This window comes from Semicossyphus pulcher, unplaced genomic scaffold (assembly GCF_022749685.1).
Source record: "Semicossyphus pulcher isolate SPU_LCO1_2020_fin unplaced genomic scaffold, fSemPul1.0.p SCAF_23, whole genome shotgun sequence".
NCBI lineage: Eukaryota > Metazoa > Chordata > Actinopteri > Labriformes > Labridae > Semicossyphus > Semicossyphus pulcher.
The window spans coordinates 6,512,576-6,535,262 of NW_027211697.1; the positions used below are offsets into that span (position 1 = coordinate 6,512,576).

The 22,687-nt window shown below is 42.9% G+C and overlaps 1 protein-coding gene across 2 annotated transcripts in view; it reads right to left on the reverse strand.

The window, feature by feature from the left end:
• Positions 1-123: 123 nt before the first annotated feature.
• Positions 124-22,687, reverse strand: part of pde4a (phosphodiesterase 4A, cAMP-specific) — a 50,858-nt gene continuing 28,294 nt past the window's right edge. Inside the window, exons 1-15 of one of the 2 annotated variants that reach the window (XM_069674037.1) lie at positions 20,937-21,872; positions 17,396-17,581; positions 16,987-17,023; positions 16,771-16,841; positions 15,955-16,004; positions 15,352-15,464; positions 10,137-10,230; positions 9,872-10,035; positions 9,547-9,645; positions 9,287-9,451; positions 9,012-9,111; positions 8,590-8,744; positions 8,352-8,474; positions 4,366-4,548; positions 124-4,163 (exon numbers count right to left, since the gene is read on the reverse strand). In XM_069674037.1, the coding sequence (XP_069530138.1) occupies positions 3,654-4,163; positions 4,366-4,548; positions 8,352-8,474; positions 8,590-8,744; positions 9,012-9,111; positions 9,287-9,451; positions 9,547-9,645; positions 9,872-10,035; positions 10,137-10,230; positions 15,352-15,464; positions 15,955-16,004; positions 16,771-16,841; positions 16,987-17,023; positions 17,396-17,581; positions 20,937-21,130 (2,244 nt within the window). In that variant the 5' untranslated portion in view covers positions 21,131-21,872 and the 3' untranslated portion in view covers positions 124-3,653. Of the gene's footprint in view, positions 4,164-4,365; positions 4,549-8,351; positions 8,475-8,589; positions 8,745-9,011; positions 9,112-9,286; positions 9,452-9,546; positions 9,646-9,871; positions 10,036-10,136; positions 10,231-15,351; positions 15,465-15,954; positions 16,005-16,770; positions 16,842-16,986; positions 17,024-17,395; positions 17,582-20,936; positions 21,873-22,687 lie in introns of those variants that run through there. The other variant, XM_069674036.1, reaches the window with a different exon arrangement.

The window sequence follows — 22,687 nt, forward strand, 5'->3', positions numbered from 1 at the left end:
AGTTAATTTCCCAAGAATCACCAAACAGTGCACTACCATACAGTGAAACTCTAATAACAGCAAACATAACAATAGTGATGAATTTAATATAAAAATCTTACTTTATTTGTATTTTTAACACACTTTACAGTACCGAACAGTGAAATAAAAGAAAAATATACTGATATACTATAATATTGTTTTATATATAGATGTTTGCTTATTAAATGCATTTATTCACAAAATGACACCTCAGCTCTGATAAGAGGAAAAACTTTCATAAAAATAATATAATAAAAAATAACTTGGACACATTTTACACATTACAGCAAGGTCATTTACAAATATTACAATCATTTCATGTTGTTTTTTCCCTTGTATAATCTTCCTTACTTGTGAACAAACACATGTATTAAAGCCCAGAGAGTTATTCACAGAGGGAATCAGTCTGCGACAAAGTAACTTGACAGCAACCCGATGGTAACCAGCTAGTTTGGTCACCTTTGGACAGACATTTAGGCTATCAGGCTAGTGATTTAAAGTTACTAAGAAAAAGAGGTGGTGGTAGTACTAGAGATGGCCAAGTTGGATAAGGACACATTTATTTCGATTGAACATGTCACATCTTATGTGACTTCAGCTTACATTTGACCTTATCAATCTAATTAGTTTAATCTCACATGGACTATTAATTGAGGATGATTTGTTTGTTTATGCCTCTAGAAAAAGGGGATAACATAGACTACTGCACGATGTGTTATTTGGCCAAATGGAATTTAATCAACAGGTGACTGTCAATGACCAAACCACCAGCAGAGACTGCACACTACCTGAAAATCACTGTCTGCCTAAAAACCTGATGAAATAAAGTGCTGGTACAAATATATTTGATTTGAACACTAAATGTGGACAATTAAAAATTGTGACAAAATGTTAGCACAAGTGAACAAAAACATAATCAGAGAGTTTAAAAGGTGGGGAAGTGGCCTGCAGTGCTTCTGTGGTTCACTTAACAACCTTAAGTGGTTATTTGTCAATCATTTTGACTTGGATAAATTTATAATTTACAATCCAATATTACATTATATACAAGAGTGATAATGCTTATAGCTATATCATCAACACATGATTTATTTTCCAGACCATCCACCAGAATGATATAAAAATAAACTGTACACAAACTGTTCAAAGAAAACACTTCCCATGGTTTTCTTTTCATCATTTAAAAAGAATGGCAGCAATCAATCAGTTGAATAATTTTCTTAATAAGAAACAATTGCTACAGTATTGTGTTTGTATGGCAATTAAATAGTAATGTTTTTATAGCTTATGACATAACAACAAGCCACAAAAACAAAGCAACATCTTCAAAGTAAAAGGCCGATGCATATGGGAATCTTTTATTTAAGTAACTGCAATAGTAATCCTGAATTCCCATTCCCAAAGATGAAAGCCTGTGTGGTGGCCCCGCAGCTCTGCTCCATCCTGCGACGGAGCAGGTCAAACACACAGGCTTCTGTTGCACCAAGCTGTGGTGTCTTCAGATAAACTCAGTTACTGACCTGCAGAAACTTGCTCTTTACTTCAAAACAACCACACCCATGATTTTTTTATTCATTAGTTTTTTTACCCTGTGAAAAACAAACACCTAAACAAACTGTGACCTATTTAATCTGTGCTAATCGGTTCCTGAACACCATTCAACAAGACGTGTTGATGCCAGTGAGGGAACAATGACACGTATGACGACATCTTTAGCATCCTGCTCTCTCTCACTCTTTTTTGGTTACTCAATCGCTTACTCATGACCAAACAATAAGCCAACACGCAAACAAATACGTACACGCATCAACTCCACCGTGTCGATAAATCATCTGGTCAGATTCAAACAGAAAACAACCTTATTAATTTGTATCTGAAAAATCACTTTTCTTGTTTCCTCTGCATGCCTCCAGGTAGCCATAAGATAGTCATTTTACCGTGATGATTAAAAAACAACACATTCTTTACGTTGGTCCCAGCAAAGCAACAACATAACAACAAATTGGCAGCAATGTTTCCATTTCCCCTCCAAATGCAATGCCGGATACATTGTGTATAGACACACTGACACTCACAGAAATAAGCATACAGACGTGATATAAATATACTAGGATATCTATTATATATCTTATAAATCTACATACTGGCAGGTATGTATCCTGCATCTCACATTAAGGCAAAAAAGCATCAAACATAACAAGGATGATTAGGGACTGCCAGACCACCTTTTGGCCAAGTTGCACTTCTTCCCCCTGACATTCTGCCTCCCTGATTTTCTAATTCATCTGTGTTCCTTCAAATCACTTCTTCCACTGTTTCTCATCCTTTACTTTGGTGAGAGTCTTTGTGTGTGAGGAGACATAAACACACGGTGCAAGAGGATGTAAGATGGCAAGTGAGGATTTGTTCTGCTGATGAAATAAATCAGTATCCCTTCAACGTATTTAGCAAATAGAAAATAGGCAAAACTTATGCATCAAAGCATCACATGGCTTATTCTCTGATAGTTTAAAAAAATCATTCTAATAAGAAAAAACATAAGCTGAAAAAGAGTCCACTGGTGGTTGTGGTGGCGGGTAGTGATTGCTCTGCATCTAGAGTTCTGAGTTATTATATTACCAGAAGAGCAACAAAGGAAGACTTACAGCTTAAAACATATCACCACAGAAACTGTACGTGTGAGATACACACCACGATATCATGAACAGTAAAGAGAGATCGTTAACAAGAGACAATCAAAAATGATAACGAAATCAGACACTCCCGTCCCACAATGCATTGCTTCACGACAGCTCCATTCAGGAAGCTGGTGTTTCAGAAAGGCACAGAGCCATCTTGCACCAGTAGCACTCTCCTCGTAAAGGGAAAAGGGGTGTGGGACCCGGCGGCCCCCTCATCGCAGCATCTTCCTGTCCTTCTATGTCTTCCTCTCTCCTCCTCCAACTCTGTGGATTTTCTTATTTTTCTTTCCGACAGAAATGGAAAAAAAAGTCACTCAGACGTGGAGCTTTTCTGAGGAGAATAGTTTCTGTTGAGGTTCTAACGAACATGAATTACTAATACTGACTGAACACTAGTTAATACTCCATTGAGAGATGGCTTTTTCCAAAGAGATTCATTTACTGATCAATGGCCCTCATGTAAATGCACACATACAAACATACAGTGTGTGTGTGCGCGTGTCTGTGTCTTCGATGGTGCGTCCTATGCATTTGCAAAAAAGCAGGTTTCCAATTATAAAGCATGACTGAAGCATGCGCTGACACACATTGCATTAGTATATTCTACATGACTTACCCCTACCATGTGTTGTTGTGTGTCACTTGATGTGTGTTTATGTGTGTGCATTCCAGTCCCAGAGTGCTACGCTGTCTTCAATTGCCCATCCTCAATGCTCTCCTAAATTTCTCTTGGTCTAAAGTTCATTGTGAAATCAGTCAAAGGACTTGTCACCGCTCCAAATCTACAGTTGCTGTGTAATTACCTTCTCTTTAAGCGATATTTATTCCCTTTTTGAAAAATATATTTAAAGGTCTGCATTGTCTTTGCAGTCTTATTTGTTCTTGGTTTGGCCATTGAAAGAATGAACAAGATAATGTGTGCAAGTGAAGAGGGAGATACAGGAGCAGAACTCATGTATCTTCAGCTTGTGAAGAAGAATCTTCCTCTTCCTCTACAGGACTTGTGTCAGAAAGTCTCTCCTTTTCAGATCTCACCTCCAAGTGAGCTTTGAGCGCCTCCTCCTGCTCCTCCTCCACTTCTTCTTCCTCCATTGCCACCTCATCTTCCTCTTCTATTATGTCCTCATTTTCCTCCTCTGCCATTGTGTCTTCCTCCTCCTCTTTCTTACCCTCCTCCTCCTCCCCTTGACTGCAGTCTTGTGCCACGTGGTTCAGCGTTAGCTTGTCACCCTCGTCTTCCTGCTCTTTCGGAGAGCTGTCTTCGAGAGTGAGTTCAAACTGAAACTTGTCAATTAGTTCCTTATCCTGGCCCACAGGAGGAGGCGAGGGGCTTTGTGGGATAGTGCTCTGGTACCAGTCCCTGTTGTCCTCCAGAGTGTCCAAGATGTCTTGGGCATCAGGGTGCACGAGGTCCCCCCATGTCTCCCACAGTGGGTGGACAATGTAGTCAATAAAGCCCACCTACGGAAAAACAGAGCATGCCTGTCAACATATGAACCAGCACAGTGGTGTCATTTCACCCCCCACATTATCAGCATTAAAAATGTACAAGGATGACTGCTGTGATCATAGATGAAAGATCAGACTCTGCACTGTCGTTATCACCCCACCGGCAGCCTCATCCAGTTGTGTACAGAGTGGTGCATCAGAGCTGCTCATTTACCTGGCTCTTTTCCACAGATGCAGTGTGTTTATCGCACATGGGACTGATCTCCATTCCTCGCTCTCTCTCCTTATCTCCCTGCCTGAAGAACTCCTCCATGATTCTCTCCGTCCATTGTCGATACACAGCCAGGGGTTTCGTTGGATTGCTCAGGTCAGCACAGTGCACCATGTTCCTCAACACCTGCGCAAACACATATTTACACAGTTATTAACGTTGAACGCAGATAAGCATGGGGATCATCTCTCTTTACTCTGATCTGACTCTAAAACTGTTTGAGCAGCTAAATCTGGTGTTGCAAACCCATCTTTGATCACTTGTCTTAGGTTTATTGAATTATCTTTCCCCTCTTCTTGCATTAGTTGCCATTAAAACCCCAGAATGCACTCCTCCTTCCCCTAAACCAAGAAAGCTTTCTCAATCTTTTTCCTCTTTCCCCATTACCGCAAGACCTGCTCCTCACTTTTCCATTCCTGCTCACATTTGTGTCTCCTACTTTGGTAAGAACATGTCTTATTTAAAAAGATCAAAAGGCATACTTTAATGTTGACAAGGAACTTGCTTGTATGAACTGGCTGTATGTCTTTAAGTTCAGTGCTCAATAAGAGCTTTCTACCCATTGGAGGTTAACAACTTTTGACCAGGGTAATTTCCTTAATTCCTTTCAAGAATTCTTGAATCATACAATTTATCACAAAGGCACCTGTGGACCTCGATTAGTCAGGATTCAAAGTGGCACAGTGGACCAACACTTTCACATCTCTTTCTGAAGCACATTTCACATGTTCAAAATGAATTAATCTAGACGTGTCCTGGAGGAGTTGCATGTGAGATGGCGTCGTCTGTACGTCTTCCGACCACTCAAAGCTGCTTTTACAGTACATGTCACATTCACCCATTTACACACTGATGGCAAATGCCTAAGTGCCAATCTTCTATCAGATCTATGCACATTCATACCCGATAACTATTCCACCGGGAGCAATTTGAGGACACTTCGACATGTGACTGTAGCAGTCAGGGATCGAACCCCCAACCTTCCAATAGAGAGGCGACCGCCTCTACTACTGAGCCACAGCCGCCAAGATGAATGTCTGAATCACCTGACCCTGACAACCAGTTTGCACAAAAGTAGAGGTGTGTCTGATGGGCCAATGTAAGAACAAAGCAGGTTATTGTCCTGGGACTTATAGTAAGGGAGTAGACCTGTTGATGAGGTTGCACTCAGTGTATCTACTTTGTACTGTTTTCTTTGCCTGTATATTGCTCCCAGTCTTTGGTTGATATTGGGGATGCGCCAAAATGCATGTTGTAAATATCAATGGAAAAACATTCATCATTAGCGATGAGTCCTTCTCCTGCACACTTAACAGGGCACCAGCTCATGTCTCAACCAAACAGAGTAGGCCTATTTCCAGTTGACAACGCGTCTGTTTGGACCTGATCCTTTGGCATTGTCCAGAGTTTCTATGAGACACGGGGATCCCTAGTAAAGCACTTGGAGTTTCTATTCCCTTCTAGCCAAGGGCTTATCAAAGCTCAGATTTTTGCTTTTGTGGGTAACGCCTTACTGTACCGTTAGCCTTTTTACACTGTGGTACCGCCTCAGCGCCATAAAGAAGCTCCGTCATCATGCTGCCCCAGTGTGTGTTTTAAATAGCATTTCGCAAAAAGTGTGCGAAGTGTAAACAAACGGTGTGTGCTTCAAAGACACACACACTGCGCTGTTCTGCCCTGCCGGCTCCGCTACACAGACGCTGCTTTGCATCTGTTACGGCTCTGTTACTGCCTCCGATGCAGAACAACTTCACCTTACCATTCAGCCTCGGTGCGTTTTACATAGAAGACGTAATGTTGCAGAGGAAAAGAGGACTTCTGATTCAGGTCTTTACACTCATGTCAAATCAGGTCGAAATAGATTTCTACATCCCCAGTCCCTCCAACTAAATTTTCCTTTCTGTCTAGTCTTACCCTTACACATGTTCTGTCTTCATTAACAAAATAAAGTAACACTTTCTTCACCCATCAAATACTTAATCGACTTTGATAATCAGATTTTGTGACAAACATGCAGATTAGTGAGTGGATCTGACACCATAGGAACATCTCTACCCAGGAAATTAATTTAGCATCCGCTAGTTGTCAAATACAGTTTAAATGTTGGCTCTGGGTGGTAAAAATTTCAGGTCAGGTGAACACTGTGACAGTTTTTTTGTTATGCATATAAATTGAAAATAGCCAGGGATTAAGGTCATATTATAAAATCTATATTTCTATTAGTGACTCATAGTTCTAATGCATTTTGCGAATAATTCAGAAGCGGAACAAAGATTGAGAGGCCGGTAGAAACATTTAGTTACCTACCACAGTGAAAGATGAGGAAAACACTTAATTTCAGATCCTCTTCTAATCCCCAAACTACCAAAACATACTAATATTTTTAAAAGCTGGTTCCCTAAAAGGGGAATTCATGTGTTCAACCTGGGCCCTATTTTTAAATGTTCAGGTGTTTAAATGACCAGTAACTTCCAAACGTTTTGGAATTGCTCTAGTAGATTGCCTACTACAATATAATCCTTTAGGGAAAGTAAAAGCAAGCATATTAAGTCCACTTAAAGTGCTTCTGACACTCAGATTATTGTTTTAAGTATCCAACAATATCATAGAAAGCATCCCGACTGTATTAAACTGGAAAATAATCTCTCGCTCAAGGGGTCTTGCAAACAGTCTTCAGAGCGCAGTTTGGTGTATTGGACCACAGATGTTGAATTGGTTTTATCCCAAAAAGGTGTTAACACAGTGTTGTTTAAAGTCTGAGGTATAACCCTTGGACACATCAAGACCACCAACATCAGGCATCAACAGGTCCCGCTCCTTACAACAAACCATTCCTGTGTGGGCATAGGCACCTAGCATTCAATGGAATAACACCCGATTCAGAGCTTTGCAGGTCTTTCAGCAACTGAATTGACCTCCTCTGTTTCACCTCTCTCCCTCTTCACTTTCTCTCTTTAACTTGTTGGAGCTCTTTATCTAAATATTCTAATAATTAGGGACAACCATTAAATTCAAAATCGCCTCATCTACGTTTTAAATGATTTTAAATAAGGAGCTGGGACTTGTGCAATAAATTGTTTGTAGCCGTTACTCTATGCAATTTACTTACTCCACATATCTCTCGTGTTTTTACCATCCTCTTCCTGCATCAAGCCTCCTCACTGTCAGAGTGAGACTTCCTGTGATTGAGAGTTTACTTACTGGTTTTCTACTAATGGGATTCCTCTCATGATGTTGTCAGACACAGAAAAACAATCTGAGCCTTTAAGCACTTTTAGTGGTCATAACTTGCTTGTCTCTAATTGCCCCAAAGGATTACATTGTAATCAATGAACTCCTGTTGCAGCTGCTGCTTAAATCAATCTACTGGAGCAATTCCAAAACATTTGGAACTTCTCATTATTTACACACCTTAACATGTAAAATGAAACCCAAGCTTGAGAAATAAATTCATTCCCTTTTTATAATTAATCAACAGTCCCAGCGCAGGACACACATTGAAGAAAATACAAACCAGCTTAGACACACCAGGTATAGTTCTTCTGGCGTCCATATACACAATGTAACTACTACAACATGCCAATGACATTTTTAAGAGGGACATGTACTGTAAGTTATGACAAGGCCATATCTTCCACGTGAGAGCCACGTGCTGCAGAGGTACAACACTTTGACGCAGCAGCATAAATCAGCCTTCACCCCTGCCCTGAAACCTCTACATCAACTGTAGCAGATTCAATGTTTACATCCCGCTTGGTCTTCCTTTTAAACCAAACCTGCAACTCGCTGTTGTAGCACTCTGAGTTAATAAAATCCCTCCTATACATGCTTCAGTAATGTTTACTTCTTTTGTAACAGACAAATCAAAAAATCTGCCAAATGATGATTAAAGACTTTCCTCGTGAATTAATTTGAAGAAGACATCTCACCTGTATCCGATCAGTGTAATGGTCAAGCAGCAGTACTCCAGAACTTGTCACTTTCTTCGTTTCCACCATAGTCTTGAGGTCTGCCAGCAAACTCATGTGTTTAGACATATCTGTTGCCAAAACCTGGGAACAAAGATGATATGAATGCATTAGCAAAAGTTTATATGCGCTTGAAGGAGATCCAGGGTGTAGATGAGGAGAATTGAGGAAGGTAAATGAGTGTGTTAATAACACTCACCATATCAATAACAAGTTTCCTCAGGCTCTGTCTTTGCCTCTTGCTGAGGTTCTGGAAAATGTCACAGTTGTCCTCGTGGAGCAGCTTGAAGCCCACAGCTAGGTGATGGTTCTCCAGCACAGACTCATCGTTATACATCAGGGCTAGCTCTGAGTCTAAGGGACACACATGAGTCAAAAACACATACAGTAAATACATCAATTCATAAGCAACATGCTACAACCATGTCATGGTCGTCATATTCCCTTGTTGAGGCCATAAATTCTGGTCACATACATGTGTGAGGTTTATTCAACCCTCAAAAGTCGGGATTTTCAGCAAAAGCAGTGTTTTGTTTGTGTTTGCCATCATCGCGGTCCCTGTTTTTACCCCCATTATTTTTTGTAATAATTGACATGTTTGTGTGTCTCATTTGGACTCACTGGTGTTAATGAGGAATTGGTTGGACACTCCTGGATGGTCCACATCGTGGATGGCAGCAGCAAATAACGCAGCAAGTATCTCAAGATCTGTGAAAACAGCCTGTCAGAGAGAAAAAGAAAAAGACAAAGGGTCAAATAATTTGTTAAACTGCGGCATACAGTCTTTCAAGAGGGTGTGGTATTTGTGATTGTCCGTAAATGTGAGGTTAGATGTGTATTTGGTATTTGTGGGAATGATTTCTGTCTGTCATTGGCAGACCAGTAGAGGTATTTACATCTAGAGCCGGTGTAGATAGCAGGACATGCGTAGACTGAGTGACATCTGCAGCGTGGAGGCTGTTGTGGTAGGCCACATTGGCATGGTAGTGGTCCTCCAGGGTCATCACATAGGTGACAAAAGTATCCACAGGGATCCGAAAGGTCTTCAGTAGATCTCTTTCCTGCGGCAGAGACAGTCCACAGGGGTCATGGATATAGATAAGTCATGCAATTTGATACTCTGTTTTCCATTGCTAATAAAAGCTGCGTCTCTTACCTGGAAGATGGCAAACATTATGCAGCTGAGGGGTCGGTTATTAGAGAACTCTGCCACACGAAAGATATTAAGGCCCCACTTGTTCAAGTCGTTCAGCTCCTGAAGGCACGACGGACAAAATGAACACACATTAATACAACAATTTAGCACTGTGTAACCCATCTTAATTCCAAAGGTGCTTGATGCGTCAGTTTGTTCTCAATTCATATTATATATTATATGGAATAGCATTGCCTTTATTTTCTTTCCAGAAATTTACTGCAGCAAGGCAGCATTAAATCATAGACACCATAAAAACAAGTGAGTCAACTGAAAACATATTTACCCTGGCTAATGAATCCTCGTGTTCAGTCTTTACGCCAAAGCGAGGCATGGTGGAGTTTGAAAGGCTGGAACTGTGCGTGAGCTTCTTCACCCCGCTGATGTGACACATGGGCTTCTCCCGCTCTCTCAAAGTCGGGGACGGGATCTCCACCTCGTTCTGCTTATCTAGGGGGGCAAGGGTCAGAGATCAGTGCTCGTCTTCGGCTCAAGGGACTTGGGTTATACAGGATTTGCTATAGGTCACCAAAGTGTAAGGTTTGCTTTACCTAGAAAGGTAGTGGAGATGTATTCTGACACCTGGTTCCCTGAGCGACTCATCTCTGACAAATGGGACAGCTCCCGGTTCAACATCCTTTTAAACTGAGGGGAGGAAAGACATAAACAAAGGGTGAGTTACTTGTTGTCACAAAGTAGGAGCATAAAGGTCTCCAAAAATGTAGTGAGGTGAACCTGCAGAATAATGAACATTGTACTTTAGATTCCATTTGTACTGAAACAACACAACCTTCATATGAGTCAAATATGAGAAAATAAATTATCCCCCTCAATCTGGCTTCATTCACTAAAGGATGAGAAAATTAATTATGAATCATGCCTCCTCTTTTTGAGAACATACTGTCCAATACAACAGTTCACTGTTCCTTCATTTTGACTCTCATGTATTTACATGCTTCAGTAATGTGGCATACATATTTCTCTCTATACATCTAGAGTGGTAGTCATGAACAACGAGGCTGCAGGTCCTTGTAGTACGGGCACAAATGTGATTAAGTGAATACATTATCCCTGCAGACAGAAAACACTGTTCCTGAACGTTCTCTCGGCTTTCCTATAATTTCTTAACAAAGGTTGCGTTTGGAGGCTCGGTAGCCATCTGTCGTGCAAGTCATGCGAAGGTACAATGTGATTCGGACAAGACCCCTCAGTCTGTGTCCTACTGACTGATCTTTCACACATAACAATCTCCATGGCAACCAGAGCGGTTGCCGTGGCAACTGCCTCCTCATAGTCAGTCCTTCAGCTTGATGTGAGAGCGGTGGCTGCTTGGGTGACAATCTGAGGGAGTAGGCAGGTGTCTCTGACCTTTACCAAGGTCAACCCTCCCTCCCTGTGCTGTCTTCCTCTCTACATCACTCTGTTTCTTATTTCTGCTCCTCCCTCTCTTCTGAGATAAACAACGCTCTTCGCTTTAGCCCTCGAGCCCTGAAATCCTCCCCTGTCAAACTCTCCACCTTGCCTTCCTGCCATTTCACACTCCATGCATTCCCACCATCTTTCACACTTGTCCTCTCAGATATCTCCCTGTTTCGACCCAAACCATACAGCCTGGCACTCATTACATGACAGGCCAAGCAAATAGGTACTTTGACAGCAAATTGTTTTGCAGAATCAGTCATCAGGAGGCAGAAAGCAAGTCAAGCCCAGTGGCAAACTTAGACAGCAGGCTCAGCCCAAACCTCCTCCTCTCTCTCTCTCGCTTGCCCTCGTTCTTCCATCCCTAATAATGTAAAGCTGAGTCATAGCTGCCAACCAACACTTCCACGGTGCCAGTCCGAGTGCCAGGACAAACAACACTCTTTCTCTGACACTGACTAATGAAGCAAACATGCAAACTCTGCACAGACATGATAGCAAACTCACATGTACACACTTGTACAATTACGCATGTGGTGGACCAGGAGGGCTCAATTTGTTTACGTGTCTATGATCATGAATAACATAAAATAACTGTGTAACTAAATATCACAATGCACCTGTTACTTAAATGTGACCCTCCTCTGAACTCCAGTACATTCAAATAATTCAGAAAGCAAACATATCAGCACAGCTGCATGTCATGTATCCAAATGTTCCCCATATAATTTAAAAAACAGTACAAAGAAAAGCCAAATTTATTTTGGTAATAAGGTTAAATACGGAATCTACTGCACACCTGACATATAAAAAAAAAAACACACATTGTCTAACCTCATACATTTGTATTATTGTGGCATGGTGGCACACCTGAGGACAAAAGAAACAAACAAGAAACATCTACTCAGTCCTGGGACAATAAGCATTGTCCTTCACCAACAATATGCTTGGCTTCCTTAAGTCTGTATTGAGGCCAGCCTCAGGGGAGCCACAGAGAGAGGCAGAGGGATGTGGGACGCAGGTGTGGAGGATGGAAACGGACATTATGTGACACTGCAACCTACCTGCAGTACTGACAGCAAGATGACTTCTCACAAAGTCCAAAAGCTATTTCTTATGTTTTAAGCAGCTTGGTGTTTTCTCAAAGGACAGAAATGTAGACCAGGTATGTGAGGACAAAGAATGAGAGTGATATTGTCTTTTTGTTTACAGTGCTGCTGCAATGTGGGAACACTGAGCAGAGTTAATAAACTCTGTGCCTTTATCACTGTTTCCCTTCAGTGGATTCATGTATAAATTATGTACAGGAACACACTTAAACACAGCTTCTCATAAAGCCACTGTCTGACCCACAAAACTTTCCTTCACCACATCAATTCTGTATATCATGAACTGTTTCTCATGAAGCACCATGTAAGATTCACCCTTATACACACATTACACTCACAAGCTGAAGCCATAATGGTTGGAGTAAAAACAGATATGGAGTAAGCACAAAGAGATGAGTTGTTAATGCATGCATAGATGTAGCAGTGACAATTGAAGAGTCCACAGCATTTATCCAAGATGGCCACCACCAGGCCTTATTGCCCTCTGTAAGCTCTCCAAGTCCTACCTGGTCCCACCAGCCGATGAGCCAGGGCCTGGAGCAGGTCTCACAGAACAGGTCCACTAAGGGCGTCCTACGCTCTGCCGCTGTCCCACCCCCCTCCAGAACCCCTCCAGCAGCCGCACCAAGGTCCAGCTCTGCCCCTGCCCTCCCCTGCAGGGGACTGTAGCTGGAGGAGCGGGGCAGCCTGTAGCCCCCTGGTACGGGCGAGGGGCAAGGGGATGGGGCAGGGTCAATGGCCTCCACCACACCCATGTTGAGGGTGACTGGGGGTTTGGGCCGATGGCACAGGCAGGAGGTACGGTAGTGGAGCGGGGTGGGCGCACTGCGGGTGCCCCAGTGGCATGAGGGCGTCGTCAGGGTATGTGGGGAGAGGCCACAACCAGTTAAGCCGGGACACTCCAGAGTGACAGCTGCCCCGAGAGGGGACGGAGGAACAGGGGAAGGGGGTGAGGGTAGGGGCTGCTGGTGAAGACTGTCCTTGCCTACATGCAGCACCCCAAAGCAGGCCACCCAGTCAGTCCAGAGTCGGGCTCCAGCCTCAATGTGGTCCAAAGATGAGGGTCCCCCTGACGGGCAGACCAGGAGCCCCCTGGTTCCGGCTGCTGTGGAGACTACATCTTATCCCATTTGATGAGCAGACTGACCCAAATGTACAGTCACTTCAGGGTAGAGTTGGATGGAATCCGAAAGAGGGAAGATGGAGGGAAACAGAGAGGGAGCGAGGGACCGTCTGAAGGGCACAGAGAGGAGCCGATGGAGGAGATGAGTGGGAATGTGAGAGAGATGTAAACGAAAGAATGATGTTGGAAGAGCTGAGCTGCTTGACAAACAGTAATAAAAAATTTAGGTGATGGAGGTGAGAGGGATGGAGTGATGGTGACGACAGGACAAAAAGACCGTTGAGTCGGATGATGGAGGTAAGGGGAGCTTGGATGACAGTTGGAACATCGGGGAGGGATGAAGAGAGAAACAGATGATAATAGCAAGAGAAAACCAGGACAGAGAGGATGAGAGAGGGAGAAAGAGACAGAGACAGAGAGGGATGCGAGCAGGCCTGTAGCAGACGGTCAGGCTGAAGAATCAAACCAGAGCTGTGGTCTGGAAAAACAGGCTCCCTCTCCCTGCGTCGACTGCCCCTCCCCCACGGTACAGATCCACAGGCCCGGCCCAGTCCTACCGGTGCATCAGCCCGCCTGTGCCGTTTCACACTGATCCCAGCAACCCACAGTCAGTCCACAGTCAGTCAGGCCAGCTCCGTAGCCCAGTCCCCTGCTCCAAGTCAATCCATGCCTCAGCTGTCCAGAATGCCAGAGGTCTAATCCTGCCGCTTCAGGCTGCCGTTCCTCCTCCAATGCTCTGCTTCTTGCGCCATTTCCCTGGATGCTGTAGACAGCTCTCGCAAGCTAATCAGGCAGTGTGGCTGCAGGCGCATGCATGTGTGTGTGTGTGTGTCTGTGCTTGCCTCTGCTCGCAGCCTGAGTGCGCATGTGCAACAAGACAGCATGTACGTCTGTTGAGAATATGTGTGTGAGTGAGGGTGTGAGTAAGAGTGAGAGACTGAGTGGGAATATTCATGTGTACCTCCATGTTGGCACAGTGCAGAGGATTTCTGTAGCTTAGTTGCAGCTACTAAGAGGCAGCAACATTTTCACAGAGACTCCTATTACCCAAGGAGACTTTCTCGGTACTAATGCGTGCACAAACACAAATGCACACACATGATGTCCTTTAAGCATTCTCCTGTTATCTCTCCCTCCATCCTTTCATAATTAACCTGACTGCTTATAAACCCAAAGAACCTTGCTATTAATTAATAGTGAAGTACAACATGGTTAGACATTGTAGAATAAAACAAACAAGGCACTGTCTCTTTAAGAAAGAACACTATTAAAGGAGCATCGCCTCTATTTCATTGGTTGTTGACCAAACCACATGGCTTGTGGTCAGAGTGGCAAGCCAATGGCTAAAAGGGAGGGCAGACCCTGCTGCTGTTCGATAGCAACCAAGGTTACAGCAGAGACATCAGCATCAGGGCCCCCTCCCTCTCATGCCCCCCGTACCCCCCTCACTTTTTTCTCCGACAAATACAAATGTGTGTATTCTTAAGAAGCCTGCCCATGTGCACACATACAAGTACATAATAGTGCAAAATGCACACCAGAATTCAACACAAACAGGCTGCATCTCTTGCAGCTGCAAACACAGATGCTTAACGAGGCATAATAACATGTTTGTTTAGTACAAACGCCATAAAAAAAAACCCAGATATGGTCTACCACATATGAGGTACAGACCACATTAACTAGATCTCAATACGACAAACAGGAAGTAATTATGTACAAACTGAGCCAAACCGCAGCTGATTTCTGAACAATATTGTGCAAAAATGTGTAGCAGGTCAATGTGACATGTATTAGAGGAGATTGAACAAGCCAGATAAACGTTTTAGGAGTTCCTGAAAGTTTTTTAATGAGTACATTTTGCTGTGACAGAGGTTTAATTAAATAATTTTAATAATTTATCTTTATCACCTGCATTGTTTGTATTTGTAGAGTAGAAGCTTAAACTGAAAGTTGTGCAGTATGTATTTTACACTATGAGAGATAGTTGTAATTTTCCCACAGTCATGAAGTTATGAAATACACAGTATCTATGTTTTTTTATCTAGAGTTTACATCAAGGTAGGAGGACAGTGAAAGTACAAGTGAACGTGTTTGTGTGTGGCAGGTGTGCACCTTGTTGGAGGCCATCTCGCTGACTGAGCGGTGGGTCTGAATGGTCTCCAGCTGGTCCAGACACCAGTCCAGTTCCTCCAGAGTCTCCCGAGCCATCTGCTGGTACGTCTCCTCTGGGAAGGACACACACACACACACGCACACATACAGAGTGAATATACAAACCAGCACTAAAGGAAGTGTCATGAAAGCACTGGTGACCTAATAGAACAATGTCGGTGTAATGTAAGCTAACACTTTCTCTCCATTTATGACAGCAAGATAGAAATTCTCATCAGACGACAACAGAATTTGATTAAAAAGCTGACTTCAATTAAATGTTATTAAATGTTAATAGTTGCATGATTATTTTCAGTTGAATACATTGAAGGTAAAGGTTCCAAAAACCATTATATGTCGATTGATTTACGATCTCTCATAAAATGTGTGCAGCAGACTTAATTAAAGGACCCTCAATAACAGCCACATGACGGCCTGTGCTGGTCTGCATTTTCATTACAGATGATGCATTCGGGGAGTGTGGGAGCCTTGGTGTGTCCTTAAAGCCGTGTGAGGGGAATGTGGGACTCTTTGGACTGAGAGTTTAATTAGCTGACAGCATACCAGAGAGTGTAGCTTGGGGAACAGTGGGTTGGCTTGTCACTGGTGACCTCCTGTGGACAAACACATCATTACATCAGAAGGAGAAGCACACGCTGCTGCCCCCTGCTGGGGTTTAACACACATTAAGCATTACAGCATGAGGCAACAAAAGGCTCGCAGAGGGGGTATACATTTTTGTAAGTGTATTGTACATTTATACGCCCCTAAAAAAGAGACAAAGAGAGGTGTGCATGCCTATTTTAAAATGAAACACTGTGAATGCAATGTGTGAATAAAAAATCATTTCCTCAAATATTCAAGCACCCAAAAATAGTGAAAGACCGAGGATGAGCTCTGCTCTACTTTTTAGGAACCTGTGTGGTTCATAACTGTGCTGTTAATGAGGCGTTCAGGGCATAATTATAGATGCTGATGATTCTGTGCTGCACTGCTTTATATATACCATATTGACGTGGAGCTAAAAGCCTGCCAACTTGAGCTCCTTCTCTCTGCTGCATTACAAAGGAGAATAATTTTAGTGTTATTGACCGTCTCCATCGTCTGGGTACAGAGTCAGGGACACACATCCGAGGCATGTTGCTCTCTGCTGTCAGTCCTCAGCCAGAGAGCTGGAGAGATGCCAAATAATCACATCATATTTTCCTTGAGTACAGTTCGATACACATAAACTGTTTAATAGTGATGGCAAAAGTGTTTTCCCCGGAGCAAGGAGAGGGAGACATTAGCAAACACACACTGCAAACTAAGCAGGCAGTCGTGACAAGTGTAAGCGTGGGGGGGGGGGGGGGGGGGGGTGTTTGACAGCATGATACTGACTTGTTAGTGGGTGTTGTGACATTGGCGAGGATGGTGAAGTTGCTTCTTACGGTTCGTAGGCTGGCCAACACCTGGGGGATGGATGGACAGTGTAGGAGGGATAGAAAAAGGAGGAGGAATGGGGAAGAGGGGACAAGTTCACTGCACTTATTAGCCACCTTTTCCAGTCATTTACAGCAACTAAACATGTCAGACAAGGCGCACGAGGAAACATACCTGAGCGAAAGGGGTGACGATCATGTCTTCGGCGTGCCTACAGGATGAAATATGATGCATGTGAGCGTACTGGGCAGCTGAGGCGCCTGATATTAGTGTTTATATGAGTCTGTGTCTGTTTACAATGACCTGTGTGGATCTAAACAGAGAAACAGTCCTGAAATCAATAATAGGTTTTGGATGGTTTAAACAAGCCAGGAGACAGATCACAGCAGTCAATGTTAAGAGGATTCATCATGATTTCATTAGCATAATGATTGCATTATTAAAGAACAACCATTGCTGTGTTGATTGGGATCATGTGTAGTTACTGTGCTGTGTTTGTGAGGGGACACTGCAGGTTCATAAAAAAAAATGTTTAAGTTCAGTCCTCTGCGTGATGGATCAGGGATGATGGCTTCATGCTTACCCCTCACTGTTGATGGAGGAGTTGCGTGACATGGTTTTGGGCGACGTGTCGTAGTCGGAGTCTGAGCGGTAGAGGAAGGACTCCCTGCGCTGGCTCTGGGGGAAAGAAGGGTGAAGCACCAACCCAGGACTCGCCTGCGAATCCATGGGACTGCGGCCTGGCGAGGGACCATTCTCTGAATCGAAGCTGAAGGGTTAGAGAGGACAGAGAGGAAGCTGCGTTTTACACCTTTCAATTAAAGTGTGTGTTGCTGCTACTGCTACTTCTCCAATCTCACAGTGACAACAAATAGTGTCAGGGTAAGCCCTAACACCCAAACACGAAGCGATGAAGCCTTTCTGCTTTCTTTAAGAGGAAGTTGAAGAAAGAGAGATGTGATAGATGCAGCTGTGTCTCTGTGGCGCCAGACCGCCCTGAGAGTAACACTTTACTGACAAGTCCTATTTCAGATCAAGTCACTTTTTAAGTGAGCAAAGTGCGTCACATCAAGAATTTTTAACAGCTTGTCCCTGGGCCAAAGCTGTCTGTCTGAAGACCTGAGTGATGGAGGGGTTTGATTTGGATTTACATTTTTTAGGGGGAAAATCCTGACAGAAATCAAATCAATGTCGGTTGTCTCCTTTAGTTTTGTGAAACGCAGCATCAGGCCATCACATCGCTGATTTCATCAATCCAAAACACAAGGCGGAAACCAAACTCCAACATCTGTTTAGATTATCCAAAGGAGACACAGCAACATAATCAAAATGTTTAGAAGTAAAGTTTTAATGATCAAATGTTTTGAAGTAAACTTTTTATGATCAGATGTTTTGAAGTGAAGTTTTAATAATCAACTGTTTTGAAGTAGAGTTTTAATCTGACGGTATTTTGTTCTTTGAAAAGCCAGGTGTTGATAACAGTGTGTGAGACCAAATGATTTAAGATGAAACCATGGTTCTTAACGGGTGGGTCGGGACCCAAAAGTGGGTCGTGGAGCTGCCTTCAGTGGGTCCCAGAAGTGTGCTTGAAAAAAAAAAGTTGTGGCAAAAACTCTATGCTGCGCTTTTATTGCGGAGGACATGGGTTTCCTATGACGTGAGTGCAGTAGAAGTGTAGTTTATTCACTGATTGGGTAATCCCAGCTACAGTTACATTTACGGTTTTGAAACTTGATGAGCTCTATAGTAGTTGCATTGACTTTTTTTTTGTTTATTTCTGTTGGCTGCTTATTGAATGAATTGTCGTTGCCCTGCTACCTGCTGGTCATTTTGGTTGACCACTTTACTGTTGTGTTTTGTGAAGCTGACATACTGTGATGTTTCATTCTGCCTCATGTCCAAACTGCACCATTTTTTATTAAATAGATTTGAGTGGTTGAAAAATTTCAGAAATTTGGGTCCCGATTTGTCATGAATGAGGTGGGGGTGGGCCCTGAGACGAGACCAGTTCAGAACCACTGCGATAAAGGACCAAATGTTTTAATTTTGAGATGGTTATAGCGTGGTCATGATGAATCAAATGTTTTATCTGACCTGGCATGAGATAAGACACCTGTGCTGTGATAAGACGCACTATTAATCTTTATCTAATCTGTACTGCGATGAGTTTTAACCATGTCAGCAAAACTGAAAGTAATTAAATTCTGGAGCAGCAGGATGTGACACCATTAATGTCCAAAAAAGGTAAAAGTCTGCCCCTACTGACACAGTTAAAAAAAATGAGCGCAGATGTAATTAAAAATAATGATAATAAAACGTTTCTAAATGTCAGTAAGTTCCACAACAAGAAGAGCCTGAAAGAGTAGAAAGACCGAGCTCTGTAATGTGAGTCACTCTCGCCCGGGTGGAACTCACTTTGTTGCTGTATATGTTCATTTGTACACGATAAACTCTCGTACCTGCTATTTCTCAGACCATTTTTGACAGACTTCATCTATAAGAGTTTTTTAACAGAACTTTCATACCTATTAGAGATTGAAATTAAAGATACAATATAAAAGTTTTAAAATTTTTGAGCTGTTGAGTGCCTCCCACTGGCAAAAATTAGTAATTTTGACAGCCCTCTTCCCAATTTAACTAGACGTCTACGGCTGGCTCCCTCTGTCATGGTTCTAACCCTTGATTTTCCTCGCTTTCCTTCACAGAGTGTTTGCCTTCAACTGAGCGTCGAATTTGCTTCTTTTTCTTTGGATTTTCACTTCTTTTTGAAGTTGTATCCTTATTCATCGATCTTTTCCTTGTTTGTTCAGCCATAGAAGATTACCTTTTCCTCGCAAGGCTTACAGAAACCGGAAATGCAGCCGCTTAGCTCCTCCTACCCTCTCTGACAGACCAACCACTGCTGGGTGATGGAAAACGCGTCACTAACTGGGAACCCCTTGTGATTTTTTCTGTGAATGTTGCCACAGACACCCAGTCCATAAAAATACAATATACTGCAAATGCGTGTTAACTCATTCGGTGATCGTGACTTAAAACACATTTATTTAAAGCTCCTGAGGAACTTTTTGTTTGAGTTGTTTTTTGCGCCCCCCTGTGGACAAGTTGGTACCTCTTTTCTCTTTGCTGATTTTGTCCTGTACATGCTTAAGTGGTGGTTTTCAACAAAAAATCTCACCCTGCTTTTAACACTCACATGTATTTGTCGCTTTAAATTTTTGGCCTGGAAAATATAAAAATCTCAAATGACCTTTTTGCCACAATATAACACGCTTCTCAGGCAGCACTAAGTATTTATTTTTCTGGGATGAAGAAATGAAGTCAGTACTGAGTTTAGCAGCAGATTATGGCTATTTTTTGGATATTTTTTAAGATTGAACACACCAAGTCACATACACTATTTGTGGTACGTAAACAGCTTCAATGGTTTTTGGTTTGTTGTACACTAAAACAGCTACAAGCAAAGGCCTCCATATGCAATAATATGAATCTGTTATTGTCTTTCAGGTTGCTGCACATGTTGGAAAGACAAGGACAAATAGAGGAGCCGGTTGCCGTGTAGCAGCGGCATCTATTTTTAATGTAGGATATCTTTTATCTCCACTACACCTCCCCACTCCTCCTAAACTTCTCAGACTAAAGTTGTAAACACAGTTGTGAACGGTTTTCAGTTTGACTTCCAAACTTAAGCGTGAAGTGTGATATTTTTAGAATGTATGTCTTAGTTTGGAGCCAGTCCTCTCCCCAGAAGGCTTTGTGAATATGGCTACAGATCAAATTATCATTAAACACGTTGCCCCAAAAATGAAAAACACATCAAAAATGTGTGCCAGGGGGGTCTGCAAGCTGCACACGCTAATCCCCATTTTTTTTACCTCCTAACTTTTAGTGTAATTATAAGACTTGACTAAAGTGAATAAAGTTATAGGACTGTGTGCATGGAATAGTTTACCCTTCTAATCTTCTTCAGGGAGGTGCATTGTAAACATTTGCTCAATATGTGTAATGTTTACACCTCACTTGAACAGATGCAGAGCACTCACAAAGTGTATTTTTGATAGAAAAGAGATAATGTAGTGAGGATTGGGTCAAATCAAATCAGTGACTGTGCTGCAGAACTTTACCTGTAAATACATTGTGCTGAGCGTCTGCGCTCCTGAATGCTGCGGTTCAGTTTCAGACGCCGAAACAGGGTCGAGCCCCCGTGTCCCCGAGACTGATCGCCAGGTGACACAGGCGAGGTGAGAGAGGGTGCAGGAGGTGGACCCTCAGAACTCTCCCACAAAGTCAGCTGTCGCGTCAGCTTCCTCTGACTCATCGCTGCCAGTTCTGGCCCTCGTGGAGCAGACCAGTTAAAGAAAACTCCCCCAGCCTCCACTTAAAACTGGCTGCCTCCCTCCCACGCAGTCCCCCTCATGGACTTTTTAGTGCGTCGACTCACGTCTCAGGCAGACACCTGTCGCAAACTGTCCTCAATACAGAGCAGGATCTAATAACAAAGCCTGATCCTCCCTTTAGTCCTGCTCTCCCGTGTGTCTCACGCCGGAGGAGTCAAAGTGCATCGACATGCATATCCTGCATTCTGTGATCCTCAGACCCTGGATGCTTAAACTCCACTTCACCCCCTCTCACATCCTCGGTTTGTTCCCTGGATTTGTAAAGGTCTCCTTAATCCTTGCCTGTGCAGGTTTGTCTGTTCCTCAGCGCTGACGGCCTCCAACAGGAGAACTCATCTGATATTTCACCTCCTCATCTCAGTTTCAGTCCCACACTGCTGCTGAGACCAGCTGGCCCAAACTGGAACCGTGTCCTCATCTGGTCTCCAGGTTGCTACGGCTGCTGTCTCACATTCACACAGACACCCGGGCTGCAAAAACAACCGCAAGACCTGCGATGATCTCTGTTAATTTCCTAATTAGTCAGCCTTTCGCCCTTCACGTAGTTTCTGTTACTTCTTCTCTCCTCCCCCCGCTTCCCTCGTGAAAGCATGTGCTCTCACTATCCTTATCTCACTGCACACAGTTCCTCTGCAGCAACAGGAAGGCTGATCAGTAAGAGTAACAGACAAGAGTCTCTAGAAGAGAACAGCACACAGAGGCTGTGTAATGAGGATTTCAAGGGAAGATAGAAAGCAACCCAGAAAGAGGAGCTGAAAGGGAGGAGGAAGGCAGGGAAAGCGGGTTGACTCATACCCCTGTATAAATGTTTACATGTTCCACTAAAGAGCGTGCAAAGTTTGCGCCCAAAACATTTTGTATTTTGACATCAACAGCCCTGCTCTGAACAGCTCTATCCTTGGCCTTTAGATGTGAGCAGGCCCAGTGCTACCTTAACATCCTACATGAGCAACAATTAGACCATGAAATAGCTTTCAAACAAGGAGCATTAGGTCAGCCATAACTAATTCAGTGATGACATCGGAGATAGAGATGTTAGATGGCCGCAAGCAGGACTTTTTTTTTTTTTACACTTACACAATCACACGGCTGCTTTTCTAACAGGCTGAAAATGCAGAAACATTTGACTGTGCAAAAACAATATTAGAGCTTTTATACATCAGCAGGTTTCGGGATTTGCTTGCAGCACGGTTACTAATCCATTCATTACTTTCATAAGACAGGATATTGATTAATGGCATTGTAATTACCTCATTAACCCAAGAATTACCAAAAATGGTGTGTGCAAACATCACTGTTGCAAGTGTGAGAACTTCCCTTGAAGAAAGAATGAGAGAAGTGGTTTTTACTGTAACACATCAGAATTTCTCTGTAATGATTGCACGATACTTTCTTGTGGCAGTGTCTTATGCTGTGACTTTTTGAAAAATATTTAATGTGTGAAGTTAGAAAAATAAAGATAGCCGATGATACTTTAC